At 35.8% G+C, this 27790-nt stretch overlaps 1 protein-coding gene across 2 annotated transcripts in view; it reads left to right on the top strand.

Annotated features, from left to right (window-relative positions):
• The window catches only part of FAM126A (family with sequence similarity 126, member A), a 71952-nt gene that overhangs the window by 12392 nt on the left and 31770 nt on the right, over positions 1–27790 (top strand). The window contains exons 2-6 of one of the 2 annotated variants that reach the window (XM_011944178.1): positions 12822–12900; positions 20066–20167; positions 25651–25830; positions 26679–26759; positions 27289–27404. In XM_011944178.1, coding sequence (XP_011799568.1) covers positions 12850–12900; positions 20066–20167; positions 25651–25830; positions 26679–26759; positions 27289–27404 — 530 coding nt within the window. In that variant the 5' untranslated portion in view covers positions 12822–12849. The remainder of the gene's footprint in view (positions 1–12821; positions 12901–20065; positions 20168–25650; positions 25831–26678; positions 26760–27288; positions 27405–27790) is intronic. The other variant, XM_011944179.1, reaches the window with a different exon arrangement.

Genomic DNA, 27790 nt, shown 5'->3' with positions numbered 1-27790 from the left:
TTTGTTTTAAAAGAGCTTAAGATACACTCATTTCTGCTGTTTTAGGTTTATTTGTCTCTCCTAATAGTCTGTGAATCCCCTAAGTCAGCCATGTCATATTCATTTTTGTAAATCTAGTGTCTAGGACATAGTTGGCATTTAATAGTTTATGAATAAATGGATGATATTTAACCACCTTAATATAAGAAAAAAAAGAGCAAGGTTGGTTGCTGAACCCTAGATTACTGCAGCTTTAGTGGTATTATGGGCTGCACTGTGTCCCATCCAAAATTCATAAGTTGAAGGCCTAACCCCCAGTACCTCAGAATGTAGCATCATTTGGAAATAGGGTCTCTAGAGAGGTAATTAAGTTAAATGGGGTAATTAGGATGGGCCCTAATTCAGTATGATTGGTGTCCTAGTAAGAACAGGAAATTTGGATAGGCCATACAGAGGGAGGACAATGTGAAGGCACAGGGAGAAGACCGCCATCTACAAGCCAGGGGGAAAGGCCTGAAACTATTCTCTCAGAGCTCTGAGAAGGAACCGACCCTCCTGAATCTTGATCTTAGACTCCTAGCCTAGAGAACTGTGACAAAATAAATTTCTGTTGTTTAAGCCACCCAGTCTGTGGTAGTTTGTTATGGCAGCCCTAGCAAACGAATATAGATGGCTTTTATACTTGGATGTAGCAAAATCTCAAATACCCTTAATTTGCCTATTCCCAAGGAACAGTTTGCCAAGGTGAATGTCAAAACCTCAAAAATTTATATACTTCTAGGTAAAACATGGAAGAGAAAGATTTGGATGGCTTAATGAAGAAAGTAATAACTATTTGCTCCTCCTTCTCCTTTCCCAATACAGCCAATGGCAAGCAACTGGCTAACTCCTTAATTTAATTGAATTTGTTTAGTTGGGCAAGGAGAAAGTGTTTACAGGGTATTTGTGTTCCTAAGTGTTCAAGAGCCTCTCCCAATAAACCTGGTTGCTTTTTCATGGTAGAAAATGGAAGAGGAAGACTAAATAAAATACTTTTTAATATGATGTTAATTTGAGCTAATGGCTTGTGTATAATCTTAGTCACATTATTTTACTTGAGTTATAGTCAACAGGGGCAAAACAGTATGTCTTTTACATGCCCATTGCTGTGGTAGTTGCTGTACCCTTTGATCATCAACTAGTCATACTGAGTTGCCACAGTGGTTGTCAGCGTTTTTTCATTACATGCTGTAGCCACAAACTATATATATATATACACACACACACGCACATACATATACAATTTTTACTATTATTTCTTCTTGACATTTTTAATTGAGTTACGTATCAAATAGTGCTATGTTCTTCAGTCAGTTTTTATAGTGCTTTGAGATACTTCACTGAAGAGAAAATTTCAAACATATACAAAAGCAAAACATTTGCTCTTTCATCATTTGGAGGCAGTTTTCCCGTAGTTCTGAAAGTAGGGTAAACTAAATTAGAGAACTGAACAAATATCTCAGCCCCAGAGTTAAAAAAAAAAAAGTTTGCCATAAAGCAAAGGAAACCAAAACCAAACAGAAAACCTCTGACTTAGGGGCAAATAAGAATTTTGGTCTAATTTTGGCATTTCAACTTCAGTCACACCCATATGTTTTTGGACCACTCTTGTTACCAGTATGTAGGCACTGTGGTAAATACCAGTTGATAGATTTTTCTCATCTTTTTTTCTTTTCCTTCATTGCAACTGAGAAAAATACTGCAACCACATGCTAACAAGTGGCAGAGCTGGGTCTAAGTAAATTGAATACTTTTTCTCCAGTACCCTACCATGTTCTTTTACTACCCTATCGTTCTCAACCTGGCCGCCAAATACAGTCATCTGAATAATTTACTTTTCCCTACCAATTTATTTTAAAATGAAAATATCCTACTTTTCAATTTAGAATGAAAATATTAGGAAGAAGAAAAGAGTAAACAAGAGTAAATTATTTATGAGACAAGGGAAAGGCTTTGAAATGTTTTAGGTGCCGTGGGTAGGGATTGCTGATAGCATGGTGATTAAAATGGGGTCTTTGGAATTCGGCTGCGTGGGTTCTAACCCTAACTTAACCACTTTGGTAGTGTGTGATCTTGGGCAAGTTATTTCTTTAAGTGTTAGCTTTCTTTTTTGTGAAATAGAGATTATGTTAATTTACCAGCTAGGATGGCTATGAGAATTAAATTAAAATTCCAATAAATTGCTTAGCATAGTGCCAGAAACATAAGTGCTTGAGGAATGTTAGTCATTATCACACATTATCCATGGACATCTACCATTGCTATGTATGACACATTCGGTCACATTGAATGTTTTCCAGACCATATTCCCAATGATGCCAGTTGCGTACGGACAGCAAAGGATCCCATGGTCAAGTGCATTTAGGAAAATATTTCATTCTAAATGCGTTTCTTGGAGATTAGTAATACAGATTTAGCATATTACAGGCTCTTAAAAGTCCTTTGATTTAAAAGAAAAAGCTTCTTTAACTTTGTCAAGTAGTTAAATTTTCACAAGGAAAACCTTTTTTTTCTGCTGTCCTCCGGGGTCTGTCTTCATGTGGCTTCTCATGTAGATGTCTGTCCCTCAGCTCTTATAGCATGGTGGTTACCCTCTAAGAGGGAGAATTGAAGAGGACAGATCCTAGATGGAAGCTCTTATTAAGCTTCTCCTTTGCACCATGCTTGCTAAAGTCCACTGGCAAAAACATGTCACTTTGCCAACTCTAGCATTGATGTGGAGGAGGACTACACAAAGAAGTAAATAACAGGAGAGAGTACCACATATTTTTTAAAAAGGTCCATGATGTATTAGGTGAAAAATAATCAAGTTTTGGTAGAATGTGGTTCTATTTTTATGTTAAAATCAAAATGTAAATGGACTACGTATACATGTATGTATATATGTGCATATATACATATGTACATGTTTTGATAGAGCAGATATATTTTGTTTTGGTTGAGCAGATATCTATATAGATATAGATAGGTACCTATCTATATACATGTGCTATTTGGTTGATATATTTTTCTTGGTTGAAAAGATATATTTTGTTTTGGTTTAGGTATACTGCTCAATACTTTTTAAGGGTAGAGAGTTTTCAGAACTGCTGATTATATATTATATGTATAGAAGAAAGTCTGAAATAATATAAAGTTAACAGTATTTTCTTTTGAAGGGTGGGATAACAGCAGTGAGAAGGATGATTATTTTAATTATGTGGAAAAGATTTAAGTGCAGCAATTTAAAAAAATCTCTGGTAAAGAAAAATATTAGCAGGGATGGGAGATCAGTTTTCTTCCTAGTGTTCATAGTTTTTGTGTGTGTTTTATTTTCTTTCTTGGTGGAATTTTTATAATCTTTTATAGTTGCATAGTGAGCAGAACCCTTGTTTTAAACTCTTCATTGTTGATTTTGTGTATTTCTGATAATTTTCTCATGATTGCCCTTGCAATTATTCCTCTAGAAATGTAAGATGCTACCTTGACTTATTTGCCTCTCGTCTATTCCCTGCTTTTCCTTTGCCATCTGGATTACAATTGCCTTAAGGACACAGATCATATTTTACTATTTGTTTGCTAATAGTGCACACTAATAGAAACACTTTACATTATGCTCAGTAGACACTCAAGGACTTGCTGAATTATTAATGTTGCAGTTTGAACATATAGTAGTATTGACTTTTTGCATATATGAAAATATTGAATGAGTTACCCCTTACTGTGACCTCCCATTCTATGTTTGTTTTTGCTACTTCTATTGCTTTGTTCTTACTCTGACCCTGCCCAGCCTACTGTCTGGATAAATTATATGAACAGGCTGTCAACTTGACATCCTGTTCTAGTGAATATGTAGAAAGCATTTCTAATCACTATGCTATTTAATATGCAATTGTGTGATAATCATGTCAATGAATGTGATTGAGGTAATTATTATAGTTCAAAATTTTTACACTGATCTCTTGAAATCTTAACATAAACTTTATAATTTGTATGTTATCAGGGCTTACTGAAGTTTGATTCACTGAGGTAATACTTGCATCACTTAGTATGTACTATAATTGTATTTTGTAAAAGTTGGTACAAACATTTTGGAAAGCTTTATTTCAGCAATAACTGCTCTTGTAGATTTTTATCCAATATTAAATGTAAAATAATTGGTTTGTGATATTTTTATGTTTAATGAAATATATAACATATTAATGGACTTTTAAGATTTATTATAAAATTTTAATAAGAGGTTTTCTAAGTCAAGGTTATCTGCATCAGTCAGTCTGTAAAATAATCAGATGATGCTGTTGTGTCTCACAGATGCAGTGCCAGTTCTCTCCTGGCAGCTTACCTTGCCAGTGCATGCATTTCATTAATAAGAGCCCCAGGTTTTTCCTAGGTAGGGTGTAAAAGCTGAGGAGCAAAAGGAAGATAGAGAGGAGAAGCATAGTCAAAGACATGGAGCCTGGAGTGGCATGGAGTATTTTGGAGAATAGTGTTAAGTAAAATTTGGATAGGTAAGTTATGACCATATTATAGGGAAAGTTTGATGTGGAATATTTGTTAGGTCTGATGTCATGGTGTGTTCAGGAGAAAAGTAATTTCAGCAAGATTATATGGCAGCAACATGCATGGTGCACTGGAGAAGGGAAGAAGTCAGGAGCCAGAAGGCTGTGTGATCAGCACATGTAGAGGAAATAAAGGCCCAGACTCAGGGTGTTGTTGTGGAGACGGAGAGCAGATGGTAAATTTGACAGGCATTATAAAGGGTGAAATTTATTCCTCTATTCAATAAATATTTATTAATACTTGCTGTATGTTACTTATGCTTATAATATCTGGACTGAAATTTGCCTGTAATTACTAATACAGTTTAAAACTTTAAAATTATGGGCCAGGCGCGGTGGCTCAAGCCTGTAATCCCAGCACTTTGGGAGGCCGAGACGGGCGGATCACGAGGTCAGGAGATCCAGACCATCCTGGCTAACACGGTGAAATCCCGTCTCTACTAAAAAATACAAAAAATTAGCCAGGCGAGGTGGCGGGCGCCTGTAGTCCCAGCTACTCGGGAGGCTGAGACAGGAGAATGGCGTGAACCCGGGAGGCGGAGCTTGCAGTGAGCTGAGATCCGGCCACTGCACTCCAGCCTGGGTGACAGAGCGAGACTCCGTCTCAAAAAAAAAAAAAAAAAAATTATGTTATATAATTTTTATTTGAAAAAAAATAATGTTGAACCACTGAGTCATGTGCTATATTAATGTCAGTAAGAAGTGCTCATCTTAGTGCCATAGTTCCCAGAGATCTCACCATTCTGTCTGCTCTTATCTAAAATAAATCTAATTTGTTAATACATTATACATGATCTTAGTCAAGGCTATTTGAATGCTAGCTCAAAAAGGAGGGAGAATATTTGCAATAGAAATCCAAGAGCAGTAACTGTTGGCCTCAGAAGCTTCACAGCATTGTGTTTGCTGTATTCTTTTGGTCAACATGGTTGTTAAAAAATAGTTCTTCGTAACTTCTCTTATTAGAGTCCAAATCAGATATCCTTTCCCTGGACACAATGTTCTTCTGAAGTCCTGGAGGATCTTGTACTATGGCCATACCACCTTGAATGCACCCTATCTTGTCTGAAGTCCTGGAGGATCTGAGAAGAATGGGAAGATAGAAATGGGAAATGAGAAGAAAGAACTTCTTACCTTCTAATTGTTCTAGCTTTTCCAACAGAAACACACTGGGCTGGTTGCCATAGCACACTGATATCCCAGCATGATTTTATTTGTCCTTGGGGTAGGCAAAAGATGGTTTAGCCAAAAACCATTTTATTAAGTAAAAACCTATGTTCTATTCTTGATAATTGGACACTTGTTTTGTGATTTGGGGGGAAAATAGTCCTAAGTAATAGGCCTTTGGAAAGACTTCCCAAACCTCTCTTACTATGAATTACTTTACTTTTCCTAGTGCCTTGAGAGGCAGCTTTATTTACTTGATGACCTAGGTAGGCAGTGAGGCATCAACATCACTTCTTTTTAAACAACAGCACAAATACCCTCCTCCTTCACAGTTGATTGGTCAGTTTCTAAGCAGCAATATCCTAAAATTAAATTAATTTTATTCTGTAACATAATCTGAACATTTCTCACCATTCTGTTTTCCTGAAATTCACCCAGGAATTCTTGATAATCTTCTGGTAGTGCTTAATTTAACTACAGCAATGGCCTCATTGCATAGGAGAGAAGTTTAAAATTTCGTGATGTGTCACAATCCATTTATAGAAATTTGGTTGCTCTAAAAATTTATAGAAACTTGATTTTCATAATGATATATAAAACAAATGGTTATAAAAAGTTTTATAGTAGTTTATAGTTAATACTTAATGATGGAGGGGATGATTTAAAGAATAGGAATAAGGAAATTTTTAGAGTTTTACAGTGAAAGTTACAAATACTTTAAAAATATTCTTATAAAATAATTAAAATGTTATATGTCTCTGATGACAACACTAAAAGATAAACTTTGGTAATTGTTATTAATAACATAATGTGGGAATTGAAGAATAAGATATTTGACTTAGAAAGGTTTTATTGTACATTGAAAATATAAAAAATTAGTGTTAGGCAGACAAATTGGGCTAGTGAAATACTACATAGACTCCTAGCAAGCCTTCTAATGTAATTTTAAATATTCTCCTCCGGAACATGGGTTTGGCAAAAATAAGAAGTTAATTACACAGCAGGAAACATGTATTTTAATTTTATCTCTTACCTTTGAGAAGAATAAAGTTTTTTAAAATGCAAGTATATTTTGAATATTACTAGAGATGTCTAATTAGATTTATAAAGCTTGCAGAGTTATACAATCAAGTCTTTGGCATAGATGTTAATAGGTTACATATTAGATATGAAATGTGGGGTGGGTTAGCAACTTGTAGAGAGCCTCTTGCTGCTTGCTGGTAGAGAGAAACCGTTTTAAAATCATCATTTTGTGACCAGTTTGCTTTTTGTCCTATCTAAGCTTTAGTGATACCTTTAGTCGTAACTGTTATTCATCTTGAAGCCCAGGGCTTATGGAAATAATTTTTTTTTTTAACAATGTTACTGTATGTGGTAAGGACAAAGAAAAGCTTATGTCAGCTAGTAAACACTGTTGGCTTTTTAATTTTTCATTTCTTTAAATACTTATCCTACAATAGTACTTCAAACCTCAGCACCACACAGTATACCCATGTAACAAACTTGCTTATGTACCTCCTGAATCTAAAATAAAAAAATTATCCTACACTTTATAGAATTCCATTGTTCTCTTTCTTACGTAATGCATTGATATTTCAGGCTTCATTTTTAATGTTTGTATATTTTCTTTTCTTTCTTTCTTTTTTTTTTTTTTGAGACAGAGTCTCGCTCTGTCACCCAGGCTGGAGTGCAGTGGTGCGATCTCGGCTCACTGAAACCTCTGCCTCCCGGGTTCAAGTGATTCTTCTGCCTCAACCTCCCAAGTACCTGGGATCACAGGCACACACCACCACGCCTGGCTAATTTTTGTATTTTTAGTAGAGAGGGGTTTCACTGTGTTGGCCAGGCTTTCTCAAACTCCTGACCTCAAGTGATCCTCCCGCCTCAGCCTCCCAAAGTGCTGGTATTACAGGCATGAGGCACCGCACTCAGTCATACTTTCTCTTCTAAAAATATTCTTTCTTTTATAGTTAAGAAGAACTTACCAGGGGCCAGGCACAGTGGCTCATGTCTGTAATCATATTGGATAGTACTTGATATTCACATGACATCATGTTGATGTTAGCTTTGATCAAGGCAGTGCTTGCCAGGTTTCACCACTATACAGTTGCTCTTTTCTTCTTTCCATACTCTATTTTTTTGGAAGTGAATAGCTATGATCAATGCACTCTCAATGGTGAAGCAAGGACTAAGCTCTACCTCCTGGAAGAGATAGTGTCTACATCTATTATTGGGAATTCTTGTGTAAGGAAGCTTTACCTCCTATTCTCTTACTTATTTAATCGTTTATTTATATGAGTATGGACTCATGTATATTTATTTTATACTTTGGGTTATAATTCAATACTACCTTATTTGTTCTGTTGCTCAGATTGTTCCAGCTTTAGCCATTGGGTATTCTTTCAGGTTGGCTTAATATTTAATAGTATAAAGAGTTCCTTACCAAAATGTTTGAAAACAGGTGGTCTAGGCTATGATCATAGATTATGATCATAGGATTGAGTAGCTGAGGCAGGGAGGAAGACAATATTGTAGGAGGAGAAATCTAGGAATTAAGACTTCTAGGAATTAAGACTTCAGGCAAGAAAAAAATCACCAAGATTTAAGCAGGAGTTGTTTGAAAGCATGACAGCAACCCAAGAGCTAAGATCATCCAGAAATGAAGAGGAGAGACCGAGCAGGGCAAGGGCATGGGGTGGATTGATTGATAGATGATGGTGACAGAGTTTCAAAGCAGCTTTGGGTGGATGGTTGAAGGAGGAAGAGAATGATCTTGAGTGGTAATAAGAAGGAAGGAGAACACCCACTTTACCTCTAGGCCCAGTGGTTTCTTTCAGGGATGTGTGAGGAAATGCAATCACTATTCGGTAAGGTTGCATGCAGGGAAACTAGTGTCTCATGAAAAGAAGAAAACATTTGAAGAACTGTTGAAGATATAGAGGATTTTGCTGGTAATAGACTCTAAATTCCAGAGGACACAGTGAAAGTATATCCTCCTTCCAGAATTAGGATGGGATGGGAGATGGGAGCAAAACAGAAGATGTACAAAGAGTTATGATGACAGTGGGTGGGAGATGAATGTCACCTGGGTGTCTGTAGCTTCTTGTGGTGCCGGACATAAACAGGGATGAAGGGAATAATGACTTTAGTCCTGGTGGACCTAAGGCAGACAATGGTGATGAGACTGTGAAACTTTCAGGGTAGGGAGGCATGTCATAGACTCCCTTTTGAGTTCTGCAGGAGACAGAGAAGTTTGGGGAGGAACAATTTTATTCTGAGCTTGCATGCATGCTAAACAGGTGAGTGTCCATGTGGGCTCAGCTATACAATGAGGGCACCCATTTGATCTCTATCAAGTGGAAGGTAAGAGACCCAGGGCTGACTGGTGTTACTAATGTATAATATACACACAGAAAAATGTACAAATTATGAATGTTCAGCTTGGCAAATTTTCACCAAATGTACACACCTGAGTAACCAGCACCTAGATCAAGAAACAGACTGTTACCAGAACCGACAAGGTAGGCCCCTCAAGAGCAGCCACCATCCCAACTTCTAACACAAATGGATTCGTTTTATCTGTTCTTGAAATTTACATAAATGGAATTATATAGTATGTACTCTCTTTTCCTGCATTCTTTTATCCAACACCGTAACACAGATACAGTTTATTCATTCAAAGTTGTATTTTGTTGTATAGAATTTCAGATATTGTACAGTGTACCATAATTGATTCATTCAACTATTGATGGATATTTGGTTTGTTTCTGGTTTTTGACTATTAAAAAAAATCTGCTCTAGCTGAGCATGCGGTACACTCCTGTAGTCTCAGCTACTTGAGAGGCTGAGGTGGGAGGATCCCTTGAGCCCAGGAATTTGAGGCTACAGTGATAGCGCCATTGCACTCTAGCCTGGGTAACAGAGTGAGACCCTGTCTCTAAAAACAAAACAGAAACAAAAACCTATTGCTCAGATGAACATTTTCTGAACATAGCTCTCAAAGAACATAGGTCCTCATTTCTGTTGAGTATTAACATGGGTAGAATTTCTGGGTTCATAGAGTATATGTGTATATCCTCAAGTTTAGAGGATATCGCTGAAGAGTTTTCCAAGATATTGTACCAGTTTGCATTCACATTAGCTGTGTCTGAATATTGATTGCTCTATATCTTTTTCAACACTTGGTGTGATCTGTCTTTCATTTTAGCTACGTGTGTGGGTGTGTGTGCGTGTGTGTTTGTATGCTGTATTTCACTGTGGGTTTTAACTGACATTTCCCTAATGACTAACAAAGTTGAGCACATTTCATGTGCTAAGTTTCCATTTGAATAAATGATGGTCTTGTTTTTCCTATAGGATTGTCTACCTTTTTCTTAATAATTTATGAGTTCTTTATATATTCTGGATATGAAACTTGTCATAGATATGAATTGCAGATATCATCTGCCACTCTATGGCTTTGCCTTTTATTCTCTTAGTGGTATGTTTTGGTGAGTAGAAGTTCTTACTTTCAAGGAAGTTTGGTTTATCCTTTTTTTCCTCCTTGTGATTAGTGCTTTTGTGCCTCTTGTTTAAGAAACCTTTGCCTAGCCTAAGATTATGAAAATACTCTCTTGCGTTTTCTTCTAGAAGCCTTATGGTTTACTGTTCACAATTAGATCTATGATCCAACTGAAACTGTTTTTTTGTTTTTGCATGCAGCATGATCTCTGGGGTCATAGTTCCTTTTGTCCTCCCCTTGTAGCTATCCAAATAACCTAGCCCCATTTATTATAAGGATCATCCTTTCCTCACTGAATTTCCGTGTTATTTTTGTCATAAATCAGGTGACCATGTATGTGTGGGTCTATTTCTGGCCACTCTATTCTGTTCCATTGGTTGATTTCTATCCTTCCAACAGTGTCACCACTGGCTTAATTACCATAGTTTTGGTAAGTTTTTTTTTTTTTTTGAGACGGAGTCTCGCTCTGTCGCCCAGGCTGGAGTGCAGTGGCCGGATCTCAGCTCACTGCAAGCTCCGCCTCCCGGGTTTAGCCATTCTCCTGTCTCAGCCTCCCGAGTAGCTGGGACTACAGGCGCCCGCCACCTCGCCCGGCTAGTTTTTTGTGTTTTTTTTTTTTTTTTAGTAGAGACGGGGTTTCACTGTGTTAGCCAGTATGGTCTCGATCTCCTGACCTCGTGATCCGCCCGTCTCGGCCTCCCAAAGTGCTGGGATTACAGGCTTGAGCCACCGCGCCCGGCCAGTTTTTGGTAAGTTTTATACTGAACTTTGCTATCGGAAGTTCAGGTCCCACAGCTCTGTTGTTCTTCAAGACAGCCCTTGACTGTTCTTGGTTCCTTGTGTATTCCTCTTGATTTCTTTTAATTTAGAAAAAGTTAACCTTAATTTTAACTGGAGAGTTATTGTGAATTTTTGTAAAAATTTTACCTCCCCAGTTCTATGTAACTTGATGTAGTGTGGTTCCATTTGTGATAACTTTTTGTCCTAATTTATTAAACAATGGAATTCATACAAAAGAAAATTTTTGTGCATTTATATTGGCTTTGTTTTACAAATATACATAACAACATAAAACAACCTAGATACAGGCAGACAGAAAATAAGAGTAAGACAAAGAGAATCAGTTATGAAACTCACAGTATTCATAATATAAAAACAAACAAGTTACTCCAAAGGAGAGGTTTTTCTGGTACTGAAAACTTAAGATGTGAATTTTCTAGACTTTGTTGGCTTTTAAGGAGGATAAATGTGATCTGGTAGTGCTTTGGTAACATTTTGGACATAATTTCAAAGCCCAGTTTCTCCAAACAGACAATTCTATAAAATCAATAATACACCACATGTATGTGGTTTTCTGTTAGTCTGACTTGATCCAAGGAGGAATATTTTTTATTTTAACAATAAAATTCATATTACTCAAGTAATCTTTTATTAGTGAATGAATGAATGAATGACCAAAAAAAATGTTTTAATCATGTATTTTATGAGAATTAGACATCAGGAACCTTAGAATGTATTCTTTGACTAGAACCTGTGTTGTTCATTAAGGCATATCTGGATACTTTGATAGACAGTTGAGCAGAGTTTATAAGAATTAATAATAATAATATTGCATAATAATAATACTTTGTTGCCAGAAATGGAAATAGCTGCTTTATTTGCATTTTAACATGTACTCCTCACAATAACTCCTTGCAAATAGGTACTATCATTATCCCTATTTTGCAGATTAAAAAAAAGTAAGGCAAATATCTTGCCCAAGGTAATACTGCAAGTAAGTAATAGAATCAGAATTCATTTCTGGCTACTCTACCTGAGTTTCTACTACATTATAATGCTGATAAAAATTAAGTAGCCTAATGAAGGATTTGTGACTGAATTTGGAAGTTAGGAAATTCAGATAGAGCTCAACTTTTCCATCAGGAAATATTTCCAAGTGTACTCCCATACAAATGGATGGGTAAAGAAAAAGACGTTGTATTTTGACATTTTGCTTGAGATAAAACTGTTCTGCATTTCCTTTAGCTTGTTTCTTTAAATTTATACTTAAGTAAATCCCAATCTTCTGAATAACTATTGTCAAATATGGTCATTTTGAATATTGTCACTTTTACTTTTTAAAAAATGAGTATTAACTTTCATGAAACCAAATGGCTTGCCTAGTTACTGTTGTAAAGAACTGAAATATAAGCAAATTAAATTACTTTAATGCTTTCTATAAAGTCAATTTTGATGCATGTCTTCTTATATTTTCACAGTTTTGAAACATTTTCTGCCTTTTTTTTAAGTTCAATGATCTTTTTGAAATTATGTTTTTGAAACTAGAGAAAAATGTGTCCAGTATGTTTTGCAGCTGGCATTCCTGAAAACCAAATGAAAATTGCAGAGCCAATTTCATCATGTTATGATATTTATGCTTTTGTCAGAATTCTTGCATTTTAAGGCTTGTTTGTGCACATTGGTTTTGAAATGAATTTAGTAATTTATGTTTGAAACTCATTTCACAAATATGAAGTAACAACTTTATAGGATTATCTCTATTCATAGTAATCTGACTAAATGTATTCAAAACATTAACATTTTTCTATGTTAATTTTCAGGTTGAAGGTTTAGAACAGATGTGGAAAAATGTTTACTTCAGAGAAAGGGGTTGTGGAGGAATGGTTGTCAGAGTTTAAGGTAATATTTACTGTTCTACTATAGTAATTATAGTCCAAAGAAGTTTTGTCTGGGGTTTAAATTCCAGTGATTTTTTGTATTTTATATGACTGAAGGGTTAAATATCTGTGGAAGAAGTATTTTCTATCAAATCTCAATAGAGAGTTATTTACACATAGTAATCTTTTCTAGGAAATTGAGTCCTTTTTTCTCCCAAGTGGTTCAAAGAGTTTATTCGTTTGTTTATTTTCTTTCTTTCATGGCAATACCACAAATAATTAAAGTCTCTGAATGTTGATGTCATTCTCCAATGACCATCAATGATTCATTGTCAAAATGTTTCTTGCAGTTTGGAGGGCAGTGGAACTGGGCATGACCAACAATGAGGAGAGGATGGGAAGATATTTGCTTAACTTTATACCAGTGGATCTTTCTCTAGCTGGCTAACCCAGTGGCTATATAAGGGGTGTATAACCTTTGATTAGTTAATGAAGAAAATAAAACTTATATTTTCTTGTCTCATGAATTTTCTCTAGGATAGCTAAAATAGTGTTTCTTTAATCAGCTAATTACTTTTCTCTGTCCTTATATGACACATAATTATGTGCACTTGCATGATCATGAACCACAGGAATGAAGACTTTGGGCTGCAACTGTTACTTTGATTTTGTCCAGCCCAATCAGCCCAAGACCTATAGGGACAAAGTTACAGTCTGACAAAGTCAGGCTTATTGACTTGTTGCATTGAGAGAGATTGCCCAACAGATACTATGGGACCATCTCAGCAAACCAAAGAAAAGATAAAGTTATAATAATTTGGAGGAAGGGTAGAGTTTAGGTGAAATTTAAATGGAACGGTATTCTGGTAGACTCAAAACAAAGCAGGGCTGTTTATAATGGGTGAACATCTGGTCTGGCCTTCAAAGTAGACCCAGGATCTTGTTGTCTTGAAAACTACAAAGTTAACGTAGATTTGAAATGTTATGTTCAGAAACTCTGTATTTATATCTTTGTGCCTGGGTTGAAAATCAAGGCTGCTTCTCTGTGTCAAAGTGACTTAGATGCTCTAGGCAAGAGTGGGATGTTTTGTTCTTGCTGATACATGTTCAACAACAAACTTTTTTATAATCTGTGATTTTAGGCAACTAGTTATCTTAGTAAGAATTTAGTAGTCACTCAAAGAAGGAGATTGTTATGACATTTTTCAGTTGCAGTGTGTATTTAGGAAAAGCACCATTTCCTGTTAATTTTACAGCTGGCCTTATCTGTCTCTGTTATCTAATCCTGATGAATAGCTGGGCAGACTTTACTGTCTCAGCTTTTATAGCCATGAATTGAGCATCCTTCTATGGATTCCCTAAGTCATCATAAGTGACATAGAATGTTACAGAAGTGCTTTCTACATATTTTAATAACTTGTGGCCAGATGTGGTGGCTCATGCCTGTAATACCAGCACTTTGGGAGGCTGAAGTGGGCGGATCATGAGGTCAGGAGATGAAGACCATCCTGGCTAACACGGTGAAACCCCGTCTCTAGTAAAGATACAAAAAATTAGCCTGGCGTGGTGGCGGGCGCCTGTAGTCCCAGCTACTCAGGAGGCTGAGGCAGGAGAATAGCATGAACCCAGGAGGCAGAGCTTGCAGTGAGCCGAGATCGCGCCATTGCACTCCAGCCTGAGTGACAGAGTGAGACTCTGCCTCAAAAAAAAAAAAAAAAAAGACCAGCCTAGACAACATAGCAAGACCTCCTCTCTAAAAAAAAAAAAAAAAAAAAATTAGCTGGGCGTGTTGGTGCATGCCTGCAGCCCCAGCTACTTGGGAGGCTGAGATGGGAGGATCACTTGAGCCCAGGAATTCAAAGATGCAGTGAGCTATGATAGCACCACTGCTGTCCAGTCTAGTGACAGAGTGAGACTTTCATCTCTAAAAGAAAAACAAAAAACGAAACAAAAAAACTTTGATTAAATCTTGTGTGTGTGTGTGTGTTTCCTGCTTGTGTTATCTTTGTGTTTAACATAGTCCCTTATCATGGCTTTTTTTTTTGGCAGATTGATGGAAATTGTCAAGTTTAACAGTTGAATGCTATTTCTTCTAGGGCGTTCCTATGTTTCACGATGAAGTAAAATATGCAAAAGCAAGTATCGCTAGCTATCCATTCTTTAAGATGGGAGTTGTGGAAAGACAGCGTGTTAAAGGGTGGGTTGTAGGGGTAAGATCAGCTAGTAAGGCAAATAATGGAAAACCATGACTGATCTCCTTCCCTTCCCATCTGTTCATTTACTCCCTTCCCCTCCTGGTTTGGATATATAGACACCTAGGAAGTGCAGTACCAAGGAGTGAGGGGCAGAGCAGTGGTTATTGGCAGTAGTATCTGAGGAAGTAGGTGGTTGGGGTGAAGGACTACAGAGGTGGCATGTAGAAGAGTAACCAGAATAGTTACATTGGTAGATTGGTTACATTGAGCAAATAAGTTGATTGAACAAATAAGTAAATACTTTGAAGATAATGGGAGTTAGATTTCTATCTGTCTGAAAAGGGAATTACAATCATGGAACAGGAAAAGTCAAGAAAGAACTCTAAGGTGTTGTCTTGGAATCATTATGAACTCATGGGTTCTAAGTATGCATATGATACATATATGTGTGTGTGTGTCTGTACATATATGCATACATTTATCCCCTAGCTTTGTTCACTGGGAGGACCTAGAAACAATGGCACCCCGGTTGCAGTGAGTACACTAAGCACCCGGATCTTTTCCAAATACCATCTTCCGCTACAAGAAACCAGAGTATGAATAAATAGAAAATATTATTTAAGTAGTATTTTATCAATATAACATATTACGTGGGTAGCAATATTTTATTAACATTTTTAATAAATTTAATGTAAGCATAGGGAAACTTTTCCTTTAGGAGGAGGGAGTGAAATCATGGCCTACAAGAAATAAAATGTAGTTTAAGAAGTTTCTCCTGCCCAACCCCAAGATTAACTTTACCCAATTTTGAATCAATTTGATACTCAAATGTTTTAAATTATTTTCAAATCTGTATTATAGCCAGTTCAAGGAAGGATATTTCCCATTCCTTGATTAGTTTGGTAGGCATTCCTGATAATTATTTGGAGTGTTATTCTAAATTGGGTTAATGTGTGTTGAATTCAGCTCTATGTTTGACAAAGAGAAGAAGGTTATCAGGCAAAATCAGCAGTATACCAGAGGTAATAGAATATAGAAAAGTGCTTGGGAACATGTCTGCTAAGTACTTCTAAAATTAGAGTAACATATCTTTTGAAATCTCTGATGTTAAATTACACATTTTTGTTAAAATATTTAAGAAAGGTTTTGGTTACATACTTTTTTCTAGAAAAGCTTCTGCTTGGTTGTTTGATTTAATAACCATGGTGCTGATAAGGCCATGATGCTAATAAGGCCACTTCCTCATGATTGAGTAAGTAAGCTGAAAGTCAGAAACCCTTTGACTTAATTCTAATTCTCCCCTAGGCTGGTTTTATGATGCTGGGCATAACCTCTCTGGGTCTCATATTTTCATCAGAAAAGTTACAGTACTGTAAGTGGTTTATGAAGATGATTTGTAGCTCTACACTGGTCCACGGTCAGTCTGAACTCCTAACCTTACCTAACATCTCTCAAATGTGTAGAGATGACACAATTTGCTTTGTACAAATACTTTATTTAAAATATTTGAAATTGAAAATTTGGTAAAATTATTCAGTGTCTGTTCTAGCTATGGACTCTCATTAGTATTTTCTTTTTTTAAAATTTGAGACAGGGTCTCACACTGTCACCCAAGCTGGAGTGCAGGGGCATAATCTTGGCTCACTGCAACGGGTACCTACCAGGTTCAAGTGATTCTCATGCCTCAGCCTTCTGAGTGGCTGGGATTACAGGTGTGCACCACCATGCCCAGCTAATTTTTGTATTTTTAGTAGAGATGGGGTCTTGCCATGTTAGCAAGGCTGGTCTCGAACTCCTGGCCTCAAGTGATCTGCTTGCCTTGGCCTCCCAAAAGTGTTGGGATTACAGGTGTGAGCCACTGTGCTTGTCCTATTTTCTTTATATACCAACTAAATGATTAGTTTAGGACTTCATTATTTTAAGATTTCATGAATAGTTCAAGCTCTATCTTTTCAAAGATTTATTTATAAAATATTATCTTTCAGATGGTGTTATTTTTGTTACTGCTGTGTGGTAGATTTATCTAGCAGATTTCTGGACTCCTAATTTTTTAAAATTTTCTGATAGTTGCTGAATCTCAATATGTGACTCAAAATCAAATCTTATGTGTGATGTTGTTGAACAGGATTGTTTTAATTACTGGTTCTTCACCCATCTGTCCATCTTGATTAATTCTCTGCTACTCAACCCATATCACCTCCTCACATTTTTGGAAAACCATCTGTCAAATGATACTTTAGTATGAGGCATCTGTCTTCAAATTTTTTTTTTTTTTTTTAGACAGAGTCTCGCTCTGTCACCCAGGCTGGAGTGCAGTGGCACGATCTTGGTTCACTTCAACCTCTGCCTCCCGGGTTCAAGCGATTCTCTTGCCTCAGCCTCCCAAGTAGGTGGGACTACAGGTGCATGACACCACATACCTGGCTAATTTTCGTAGTTTTACTAAAGACAGGGTCCCACCTGCCTCGGCCTCCCAAAGCACTGGGATTGCAGGTGTGAGCCATCACACCCGATGTCAAATTTTGCCAAGAATAATATACCAACATAATTTTCCATTAGGTACTTTTCAACTCCAGTTATGCCTTCTGAAATGTGAGAAAGCTAAGCTGGTATTTAAGAAGGTCAGTACCTTTGAACTAGTACAGTGCATGAAAATTTAAATGTTTTTGCTATAATAGTATTTAAATTCATTTGGCTCTTTTAGATCTTGTTTTTTAAAGCACCATTTATGAACACAACAGTTACATTTTCTCCCTCTCTACAGACAAAATTAACTTTTCCCACATTCATTAAATGAAATGTCAGAATTGTGAATAAAAGGTATTATTACTGCACTAATTTTTAAGATACCCTTCCTTTCATTTATCAGTGGTAACCTGGGTCCATGGTATTTTCCAGAGCTTGTCTTTTCAGAAAACAGCTGTCTTTTTGCCTTTGGGTGTTTCACAGAAAATATTTTACCTTGTGACAGTCAGCTAGTATATAAGCTGAACATTGTAATTCATGTTTTTAATGAATGATCTAGTTGTAGCCTAGATCATATATATATGTATATATAATAATTTTCTATTCACTACTAATTTTTCTGAAGATTTGTATTTTGATTCATTTATTCTTTAATTTTATAATTAGAAATATATATTAGACATGTATACTTAGTTACATAAGTTAGACATCAATGTGTTTTAAATATATGTAATGCACTTTATACATAATTTAGATTTATTTTTATTCAGAGGATTAGGAATCTGCTGTTTATTTGACTGTTATTCCCTTTTATATAAATTCCCCAAGTATTAGGTTACTCTTGATCAAATGACGGAAATGGAATGTTGCCTGGAGATCTTTTGTGTCATGCTTTTGAAATATTGAAGAATGCCTTAATCTCTTCTTTATGTAAGCAGTTGCAGTAAAACCTTTTTTTCCCCACTCTGGAGAATTGTGAAAGGTTTCCAAATAGTCCACATTTGCTTACACTTCTGGTAAATAAAACTCTTATTAAACTTAAAAAAAAAAGTCTCTTCACTTATGTATCCTAAGGTGAAATGTGACCCACTTTTAAAGAATCTACCAAAGTATAAACAATGGCAATTTTTATTTCTTATTTTGTTTATCTATAATATGTTCCCTCAGCAAATATTTGCGTATGAGGCCTTGTGGTGAGTGCTGTGCATGGAGAGATGATAAGACAGTTCTTGCCCTCAAGGAGCTCACAGTAAAGTGAAAATGAATCAAATGTCTTTGTTGTAAAAATTTATGCTGTTTAATTTATGCACACATTCACCTATACGCTAATCAAATTTTGAAATACTAGGATATGAGACATATAAGGAATAATGCATATTTTAGAGTGAGTTAGGAATATCCTGAGACATGGTATCTACTTCAGGATTGACATTGATTGACTGGAGGAAGTAATTTGGGTGAGATAGAATAATGACTTAGGAGACAGATATTGCTGTCTGTCACAGATATCTGAGGAGGGGGTGTACTCCAGAAGGAAAGGTTTTTATCGTTATGATAATGAAATATTTTTGTTTTCAGATTTCCCTACTCTTTTATTCAAAATCATCTGACTTACTACTGGAGTTTTATTTCTTCCCATTCCTCTCTGGTCATGGTGTTCATTCTGAATAGGTGGTGCTGGCAAGCTGTGACTCGTTGTCCACATTTTAAATGGCATTAGGAAAATTAGTTTGTTGATAGTATGGATATCTTTTTCTCTAGCTCTGAAAGTTCTAAATTTTCCCCTCAGTTGGTAAAGTAGAACAGCCTTCCCATGCGTAACAGTCACAGTATATAACTCCGGAGTTAATTTGACCCTGTCTCATTATGTTGCCCAGGCTGGAGTGCAGTGCCGCAATCATGGCTCGCTGTAGCCTTGACCTCCCAGACTCAAGCCATCCTCCCACCTTAGCTTCTCAAGTAGCCAGGACTACAGGCATGTGCCACCATGCCCAGCTAATTTTGTTTATTTTTTGTAGAGAGGAGGTCTCACTACACTGCCCAGGCTGGTCTTGAACTCCTGGGGTTAAGCAATCCTCCTGCCTTAGCCTCCCGAAGTGCTAAGATTACAGGCATGAGACACTGCGCCTGGCCTATATTCTTATCTCTAATCCCAAACTGTGATCGAAGATGAAGTGTTGATGTTAGTTTATGTCCTTGTTGATAAGAAGATTAAAATATATTTTTTGTTTTATTTTGAAGTTTTGTTGAGATATAATTAATATAACATAAAATTTACTAATTTAAGGTAAACATGTTTAACTTGCCTTGGTTTTTGATATATTCACAGTGTTGTACAACCAATGCCAGCATCTAATTCCAGCACATTTCCATCACCCCAAAAAGAAACTTCATACCTGTTGGTCACTCCTAATCTTCCTCTCCCTTCTGCAGTCCTGGCAACAACTAATTTACTTTCTGCGTCTACGGATTTGCCTATTCTGGACATTTCACAAAAATAAAATGTATTTTTTTAAATTTGTTTAGACATTACCAGAAACATCTTTACCAAATTATGCCACAAATTTGAAAGACAAGAATTCTTTAGTTTCATCTCTCTATAAAGTTATCCAGGAGCCACAAAGCGAGGTAAGTACTTTTATGGTTTATTGTGCTAGTAGTATTGACTTGATTGATTTTCATTTTTTCGTTGTGAAATCTATATAAAAGGGTAAGAAAATATATATGTTTAAAGAATAATACTGAAATGAACTTTAGTGTACCATTCCCCAAGCCAAGAAATAGAATTTATTACCATATTCCAAAAGACATCTCTGAACATTTTCTCTCTTTCTCTCTCGCTAGAGGTAGCTTTGAGAAGTTTATGTCACTACATTTCATTTTATTCATTCAGCAAGTATTTGAGTGTCCATTATGAGCCCTTCAACTATGCTAGGCAATGGAGAATCAAATTGAGTAACACATGGTTTTTATCCTGAAAGAGGAAAGTGGGAGAAAATAAGTAAACACATGGTTTCAAGGCAATCCTTAATCCAGTCTAAGGATAAGCACAAGTTTTCCAGGTGGCAAGGTAAAAGAGTATTCCTTGCAGTGGGGATAGTATACGGAGGCTTAGAAAATGAAAGGCATTTAAAGAATGGCAAATAGTTTAGTCTGGCTATTGCCTTTCCCAGTCTTTCCTCTTGCCCCCACTATCACCCTTTCTTTTTTCAGATGGCTAATTTAAATTTTTTTTTTGAGACAAGGTCTCACTTTATTTCCCACGCTGGAGTGCAGTGGTGTGATCATGGCTCACTGCAGCCTTGACCTCCCAGGTTCAAGCGATCCTCCCACCTCAGCACCCCCGTAGCTGGGACTTCAGTCGTGCACCATCACACCTGGCCAATTTTTGTATTTTTGGTAGAGATGGGATTGTACCATGTTGCCCAGGCTGGTCTCGAACTCCTGGGCTCAAGCGATCCATCCACCTCAGCCTCCCAAAGTGCTGGGATTCCAGGCATGAGGCACTGCACCCCACTAGCTGCCCATTTAGTTTGAAGGTAATAAAATAATCTATACTCCAGATTCTGGTGCTTGTAAATCCTACCATTCATAGTAGAAATAGAAAAAAATTGGAGACAGGATGAAAAAAGTGGAAAAAAGTGAATAGGCTAACGCAGTAGTTAACAAGAGAGGGTAAGGCTGTGATAGGAGCTGAAGCTAGAAAGCTAGGTTTAGGACGTAACCGTGGTGGGCCTCAAATTCCATCTTAAGCAGTTTAGACTCTCTTTGCACTGAGGGGTTAGGAAGGTGGCTATGTGGAGGATAAATTGGCAAATGAAAAAATGGGGAACACAAGAAGACTAGGAAGCTATGACAATAGACTAGGAGGGAGCTGTTGAGAACCTAAACTTGAGCAGTGGCAGGGGGAGTGGAAAGAGGTATAGTAGAAGAGAGGGATCTGAAGTACATAATTCCTTTTGTACTTGAGTTTGATGGATGGCATAATAGACTCTAACAGCAGATTCAGTGGTAAAGTAACATATCCTGGAGTCCAGTCCAATATGGGTCTACGTATCTCTGGGATTAAACTACCAAAATTGAGGAAGGCTCTTCTTTTGAGTAGTTAACCTCTTTTGGAGGGGGTGTCGAATAGCCCACTCCTACTGGTTATACTGTAATGCATATCATGAATTTTAGGTGCTGAAGGGATCAGGGAGTATATATTGACAAGCCAAAAAACTTTAACTGGAATAACTGAATTGAACAATCATATTTGTCTTGTCTCTTCCTTCTCCCCAAAACTTCTTAACTTGTATAGAATGCACAGGTAGGCTGTTTTCTTGAAGGGTTTTACTTTTTAAATATTGAGTGAAAGCTGTTTTAAAATTTTGCATGTTTGCTTTAGAATTATTTCACAAAATAGGGTAAGTATAGCCATGTGCTTTTTAACAAATTAAATCTCGGTGCTCATGTATTATTAATTATTTTTAGAAGCTTAAAAATTATTCCTCTGATGAAGTATGTTTTAACTACGCTACTTTGGAAAGAATTTGTAGGATAAATTTATGATTGGCTAGATTAGTTTATAGCATTCCTTTTATTCAGATAACTCTAGTGAATATAGCTCTGATGGTTCAGAGCAATGTTTCTGAAACTACTAGTGGTGATGGACCAGTTTTTTAAAAAAATTGTAATCTGTCACAGACAAATATGTGTATCTAAAGTACGTGACTAACATGCAACTCACACCACAGTGTGAGGCACCACACAAATTTGATATTCCATAACTGATGTATACTCTGATAAATCTGATCGCTCACTTGGATGTTGCAACAATATTAAGTTGCTATAAAAGTTTCTAAATGTTTCCTCTTAGTTTCTATGTTTATATTGTTGGAGATTGGTAACAGTTTGTGGATGATCCTCGGGACCATGCTTTCTGAAGCACTGGTTCTGGTCTTGCATGTTAGTTTGTTTTGTGCTTTTATTCTGGTTCATGTGGTGAAGACAGTGTGTATTCTGTATTCTTAAAAAAACCACTTGCTCTTTCAAATATATTTGAAAGTGCTTCTAAAATACAACAGTGTAATCTGCTTTAACATTGTAACCTCCCTTTTGCTGTTTAGAATGTTTTGTGTCTTAATTTGAAAATATTCCTAACAAGTTGATATTATTGTTTTCCAGAATTTTTGAAATTTGACATATTGTTTCTGGTATTATTTGAAGTTCAATGAATTTGGCATTTAAACTTTACTAATAGTACTTTTTCATTATTCAGTTTTATTCATTTAATAAATATTTATTAAACACATATAATGTATCAGGACCCACTTAGGAATTATGAGAATAAAATAGACTAAATTCTTGATCTTGTAGATTAAAACTTGTTTTCTAGTTAGTGAGATAGACATTAAACAAATAGCTAAACATATAATACTGTGTCAGTTAGTGATAAATCTGTAAGGATAAATAAAATGAAGTAAGGGAAATATATGTTGGGACTGAGGAAGTTGGTGATTGAATCAAGATCCAAACGAATTAGAAGTTGGAGTGGAATCACGGGCAAGAGCCTTCCAGGAGAATGAACTGTAGGTGGAAAAGCCCTGGGATGTGTGATGTGTTCAAGAAACTTATAAAGAGGCAATTTATATGGGTACAGTGCAGTTTGCTTAAATGGCGCTTTTAGTTGACTATAACTTTGAGACAGGCATATGAGTAGAGATTAATACTGCTTAAGTCTGTTATGAAATCAGCTGTTTTTTGAAAAACCTACATAAAGTCCCCTTTGAGTTCTAGGAGTCTGGAGTCCAGAGAACAGAGAGGTCCAGTACCAGTAGCTGCTGGTTCCTGAATAGTAGTGTTCTCCAGCTTTTCCATATCCTTTTCCTACCCAATGTTCCTCAGTAATTGTTCAGTACAAAAAATATTACAAGATTTTCCTTCTAAATTTACCAAAACTTGACTCTTTTCCTGCTTAGTCATTAAAGAACATTTTCCTTACTTAGTCACTAAAGAGCACTTTTGAGTCATATTCCTATTACCACTAGAAATCTCTGTTATAATACAGACTTAACTTATGAATGGATTGTTGTAAAAATCCATTTGCGACTTAGTTGTTTTAGAACTCAAAATATATGTTACAATGGAGACATGACACATGGTGACTAGGTTCTCCTTAAACCCGAAAAAGCCATTTAACACGTATAAGTATACTTGAGGTACAGTCTCTCTTAATAGTACTGTAAAACGTAACCACGATAAATAACACGGTTTCCATGAAAAAAAAATACATTAAAAAATGCAACCCAGATACCAGGAACACAGCAGGTTCTAATGCTCCTTTGCTTGCTTCAAATATAGTCAAGTTAGATATGTCAGACACTGTCCATATTTCCCACACTGTATATCATTTTATTCTTCCTGACATTTTTCAGGTATGTTAGTAAAGAAGCCAAAATACCTGGCTCCAGGTCTGACCCTTATAAGCCATGTGATTTTGGTCATAGCTGATAGCCTCGTTGTCTTAGTTTCCTTCTGTGGAAGGTGTGGATAATGATATTTTACCCTACAGTGTTGTGGGAATTTAATGGATTTATGTATGTGTAAGTACTTCGCAATCTGGGACACACTTCACAGATATTGATATTTATCTGTATTAATTTCAAATGCATGATTTCATCTAATCTTGTTGCAATATATTTCTACCTCCCCTTTGAATCGGTCTTCATTAAGTTATACTTTTGTACGGCAAAAACTCTAAATTTTGGATTTTAAATGGGTTGTAAAGCCTTTTGAGTATGTTTTGATTAAAATTACATGTTCATACAAACTGTCTTGAATAAATTTTCAAATAAGATTTCATAATTTTGCAATGTTTGTTAGACTATCTCAATTGATTTAGCTTTCTGAGGGATTTAGAGATGAGGGATGTTATGCCACAATTCGAGATTATTGATATGGGTCCACAAAGAAAATTTTAAAAACTCCACCCTGAAAGCTAAAACACCCCTAACCAGTCATTCTTTCTTCCAGCCACCTCTAACCCCATTCTTTCAAATTCCTACGCTGAAAACTTTTCTTGCTATCTCTGAATGGGATGACTTTGCCTCCTGCCCCTCTGTTTTTCTGTTGTCTTTCCATGGCCACACTGGACATCTCTTGGCCTCTAAAGACCATTTCATGAGTGGAAAAAGTATTCCTTGTGGAAGATTAACTGTCAGAAGTTAGTTAATTTTTCAATAGGAAAGACTAGTTTGACTTAGTCAATGTTTATTGAAGTATAACTTTTGTTCTACCTTTTATAAACAATATTGACTTTAATTATATTCAGTTTACATATTTCACTTACTTGAAATCAAAACATCCACTGTAAATTGGTTTCTGTTCATTACCATTATTGATTGTAGAAAATCTGTTTAGTATATTTATTTAAATTTGTTGCCTTAGTGAAGTATAGTTCATTGGATATATATAATAAATAACCTGAGAATTTGCTTGAAAAATCAGTACCTTGTGAACAGTACCTTGTGAATCTTATAACATATTTAATTATGACTTGTGTGTGATCATTGTATATACTTTAAGAGAATACTTACCTGTAAGAGGGTCTCACCTTGCCTATCTGATTTCTTAAAGCCCCTTATAAAGATGCAGTCAGCTCTGTTAACTGGATAATGTTGAGAGTGTGGTGGGAGAGGAAAAGGTTGTGGATGACTCCAAATTATGTTTAAAATAAAATTACAGCAATATTTAGACTATCCAGGGCCAATTAGTCATGGTCACAATAGGGATCTAGATCTAGGGGGGTCTGTAGTTATTTAGCCCCCCCCCACACCAATCATTGCTGTCAGATGCTGCCTAATTATAAACTCAGGAGGAGGGAGATAGGACAGTAAGTACCCAGGATTTCCATTTCAATTTCTTCAACCCCATAGTCAAACCTTTATATATTGGCATGTGTTTTACCAGGAAGAAAGGATATTTTAGGAAGAAACTCCCTACAACTTAGGTATTTTAAGAATTTTAAAAGACATGATTTTTACCAATATGAGAAAACCTTTTATACTTCATATAGTAATTCCATTCAAATACAGTCCAGTTCTTGAATTAACATTTTGTGTTTCTTCCAGTTGCTGGAACCTGTCTGTCACCAGCTCTTTGAATTCTATCGCAGTGGAGAGGAGCAGTTGCTTCAATTTACGCTGCAATTTCTCCCAGAACTAATTTGGTGCTACCTTGCAGTCTCAGCCAGCAGAAATGTGCATAGCAGTGGATGCATTGAAGCTCTTCTTCTAGGGGTTTACAATTTGGTTTGTATTTAATGGAGTTAACAAAATCTTTTTTGAGAAAATCAAATATATAACCTGTGCAACTGCTTATCATTTTAATGAAGCTAGTGTTTGTTTTTTCATATGTCAAACGACTCATAGCCCATTCTTCCAAATATAACTTTCTGGGGGTTGGGAGACATACAAGCATACATGTAATTATGTAACTATACCTTTATGGATTAATTGAAGGTTGAAAATTAGACCATTTCATTTCTTTTATAGTGATATCTGAAAATATCAGTGTTGCATTTTAAATTTTGTAAACTTAAAGTTCATTGCCTATAAATGATCTGTTTCTGACCTTCACAGAAAGTTTGGGAGAAAAGATTTACTCTAATATTCACCAATTATAGTTCTATAAAATCTAGACTGTCTCCAGAGTGTACAACATTGTTTTGACATATAGCTTGCCTTACTAATAGAGTTTGTATATTAATTAGTATGGTATTCTAGATACTTAAGTTTTGTACCTTTCAAAATGGAAAAGAAATGTGAGGTCATTTTCTTCACATATTTCATATTTAAATGATTACTTCACTTAACAAATGTAACTTGTTACATGAGGAAGATCAAGGATTATTAACACACTATATCTGTATCTCAGCCATCCTGAAAATTATGTTACATATATTTTTTAAGTGGAAGGATGTACACTTTAACTGCTGGTGTTGATGAATAATAATGGATTATCATGGTTTAAGATTTGAACTTAAAATTCCTTTCTATTCAGGTCTTTTTAAAAAAATGTTTTAGACTATTTAAATTTAGTTTGTAAATTTATATGTAAGAAAGTATGTATTTTAATATATTTTCTTTCATTTCTATAGGAAATAGTTGACAAACAGGGACATAGCAAAGTATTGAGTTTTACGATTCCATCTTTATCCAAACCATCTGTATATCATGAAGTAAGTGACATTTTATCATAACAAGTTTATTGACCCTAAGCTTTGACATTGCCACAAATTATAATCTAGTTATTTAGGAAAAAAAATTTGATCAATTTATTAGTACCTGCAAAAGTATAAACACCCGCAAAGTATTTCCTATTTCCACATTGAGATGAGAAATCAAAATAATTGAACATCAAACTAAAATCTGCTAATAAGAGATCTATTGAAAGTATTCTTTTTGAAATATTTTTCACTCCTCCTGATGGATGGCTACTTGTGTGTGTTGGCGGGGGGAGTGGGGGCAATTGTGTATTTCCATGGTAGAATTTTTGAAATTAAACTAATTTTTATTTCTCATTTGTGGTTTGTTTTAAAATTAGTTATTAAATCTTTGAGCAAAAAAATTGGTAGGCAGCCTAAATATGTTTAAGATATATGATGTTCTTCATGGTAGCTATTTTAGTGGTACATATATATTCTAAGTATCACCTTTTCAGTAGAATAGCTTTTTTTTTTTTTCTTTATTCAAATGTCTTTTCTCTAGCCTTCCAGCATTGGGTCCATGGCTCTGACCGAGAGTGCACTATCCCAGCATGGTTTGTCAAAAGTGGTATACAGTGGACCTCATCCTCAAAGGGAGATGCTGACAGCACAGAATAGGTATACTGTGGGGATAAAAATTCTTATCTTAATCCACTAAGTTTTTAAGAAAATTATTTCAGTAGATTTATAAATAATGTTTAATGAGTTGTGTGTGACAATTTATTTGAATATTGACTCATTTTATACAAGAGAAAAATAGATCTAGATTTGTCAGTGTGCCTTGCTTCAGGTGTCAGCTGGAACATTGAATTTTAAAGACAGGTTTCATATGGCTGTTACTTGGAAAGTCTTTTTTTCCTTGTAGTTTTTCATTATTGGTGTGCTTATACTGTGCAGGTCTGTTCTGTAACATTATATCTCTCTGCAAGGAGTGCCCTCTCCCCTATTATAGTTGACTTCTTAGAATTCTAAAGATTTGGTAATATTCTTTTTGTTTGTCTTTA

The sequence above is a fragment of the Colobus angolensis genome, unplaced genomic scaffold (genome assembly GCF_000951035.1).
Source record: "Colobus angolensis palliatus isolate OR3802 unplaced genomic scaffold, Cang.pa_1.0 Scaffold229, whole genome shotgun sequence".
Taxonomy (NCBI): Eukaryota; Metazoa; Chordata; class Mammalia; order Primates; family Cercopithecidae; genus Colobus; species Colobus angolensis.
Note: the sequence above shows the minus strand (reverse complement) of the source record. Positions and strands in the feature narration are given on the sequence as shown.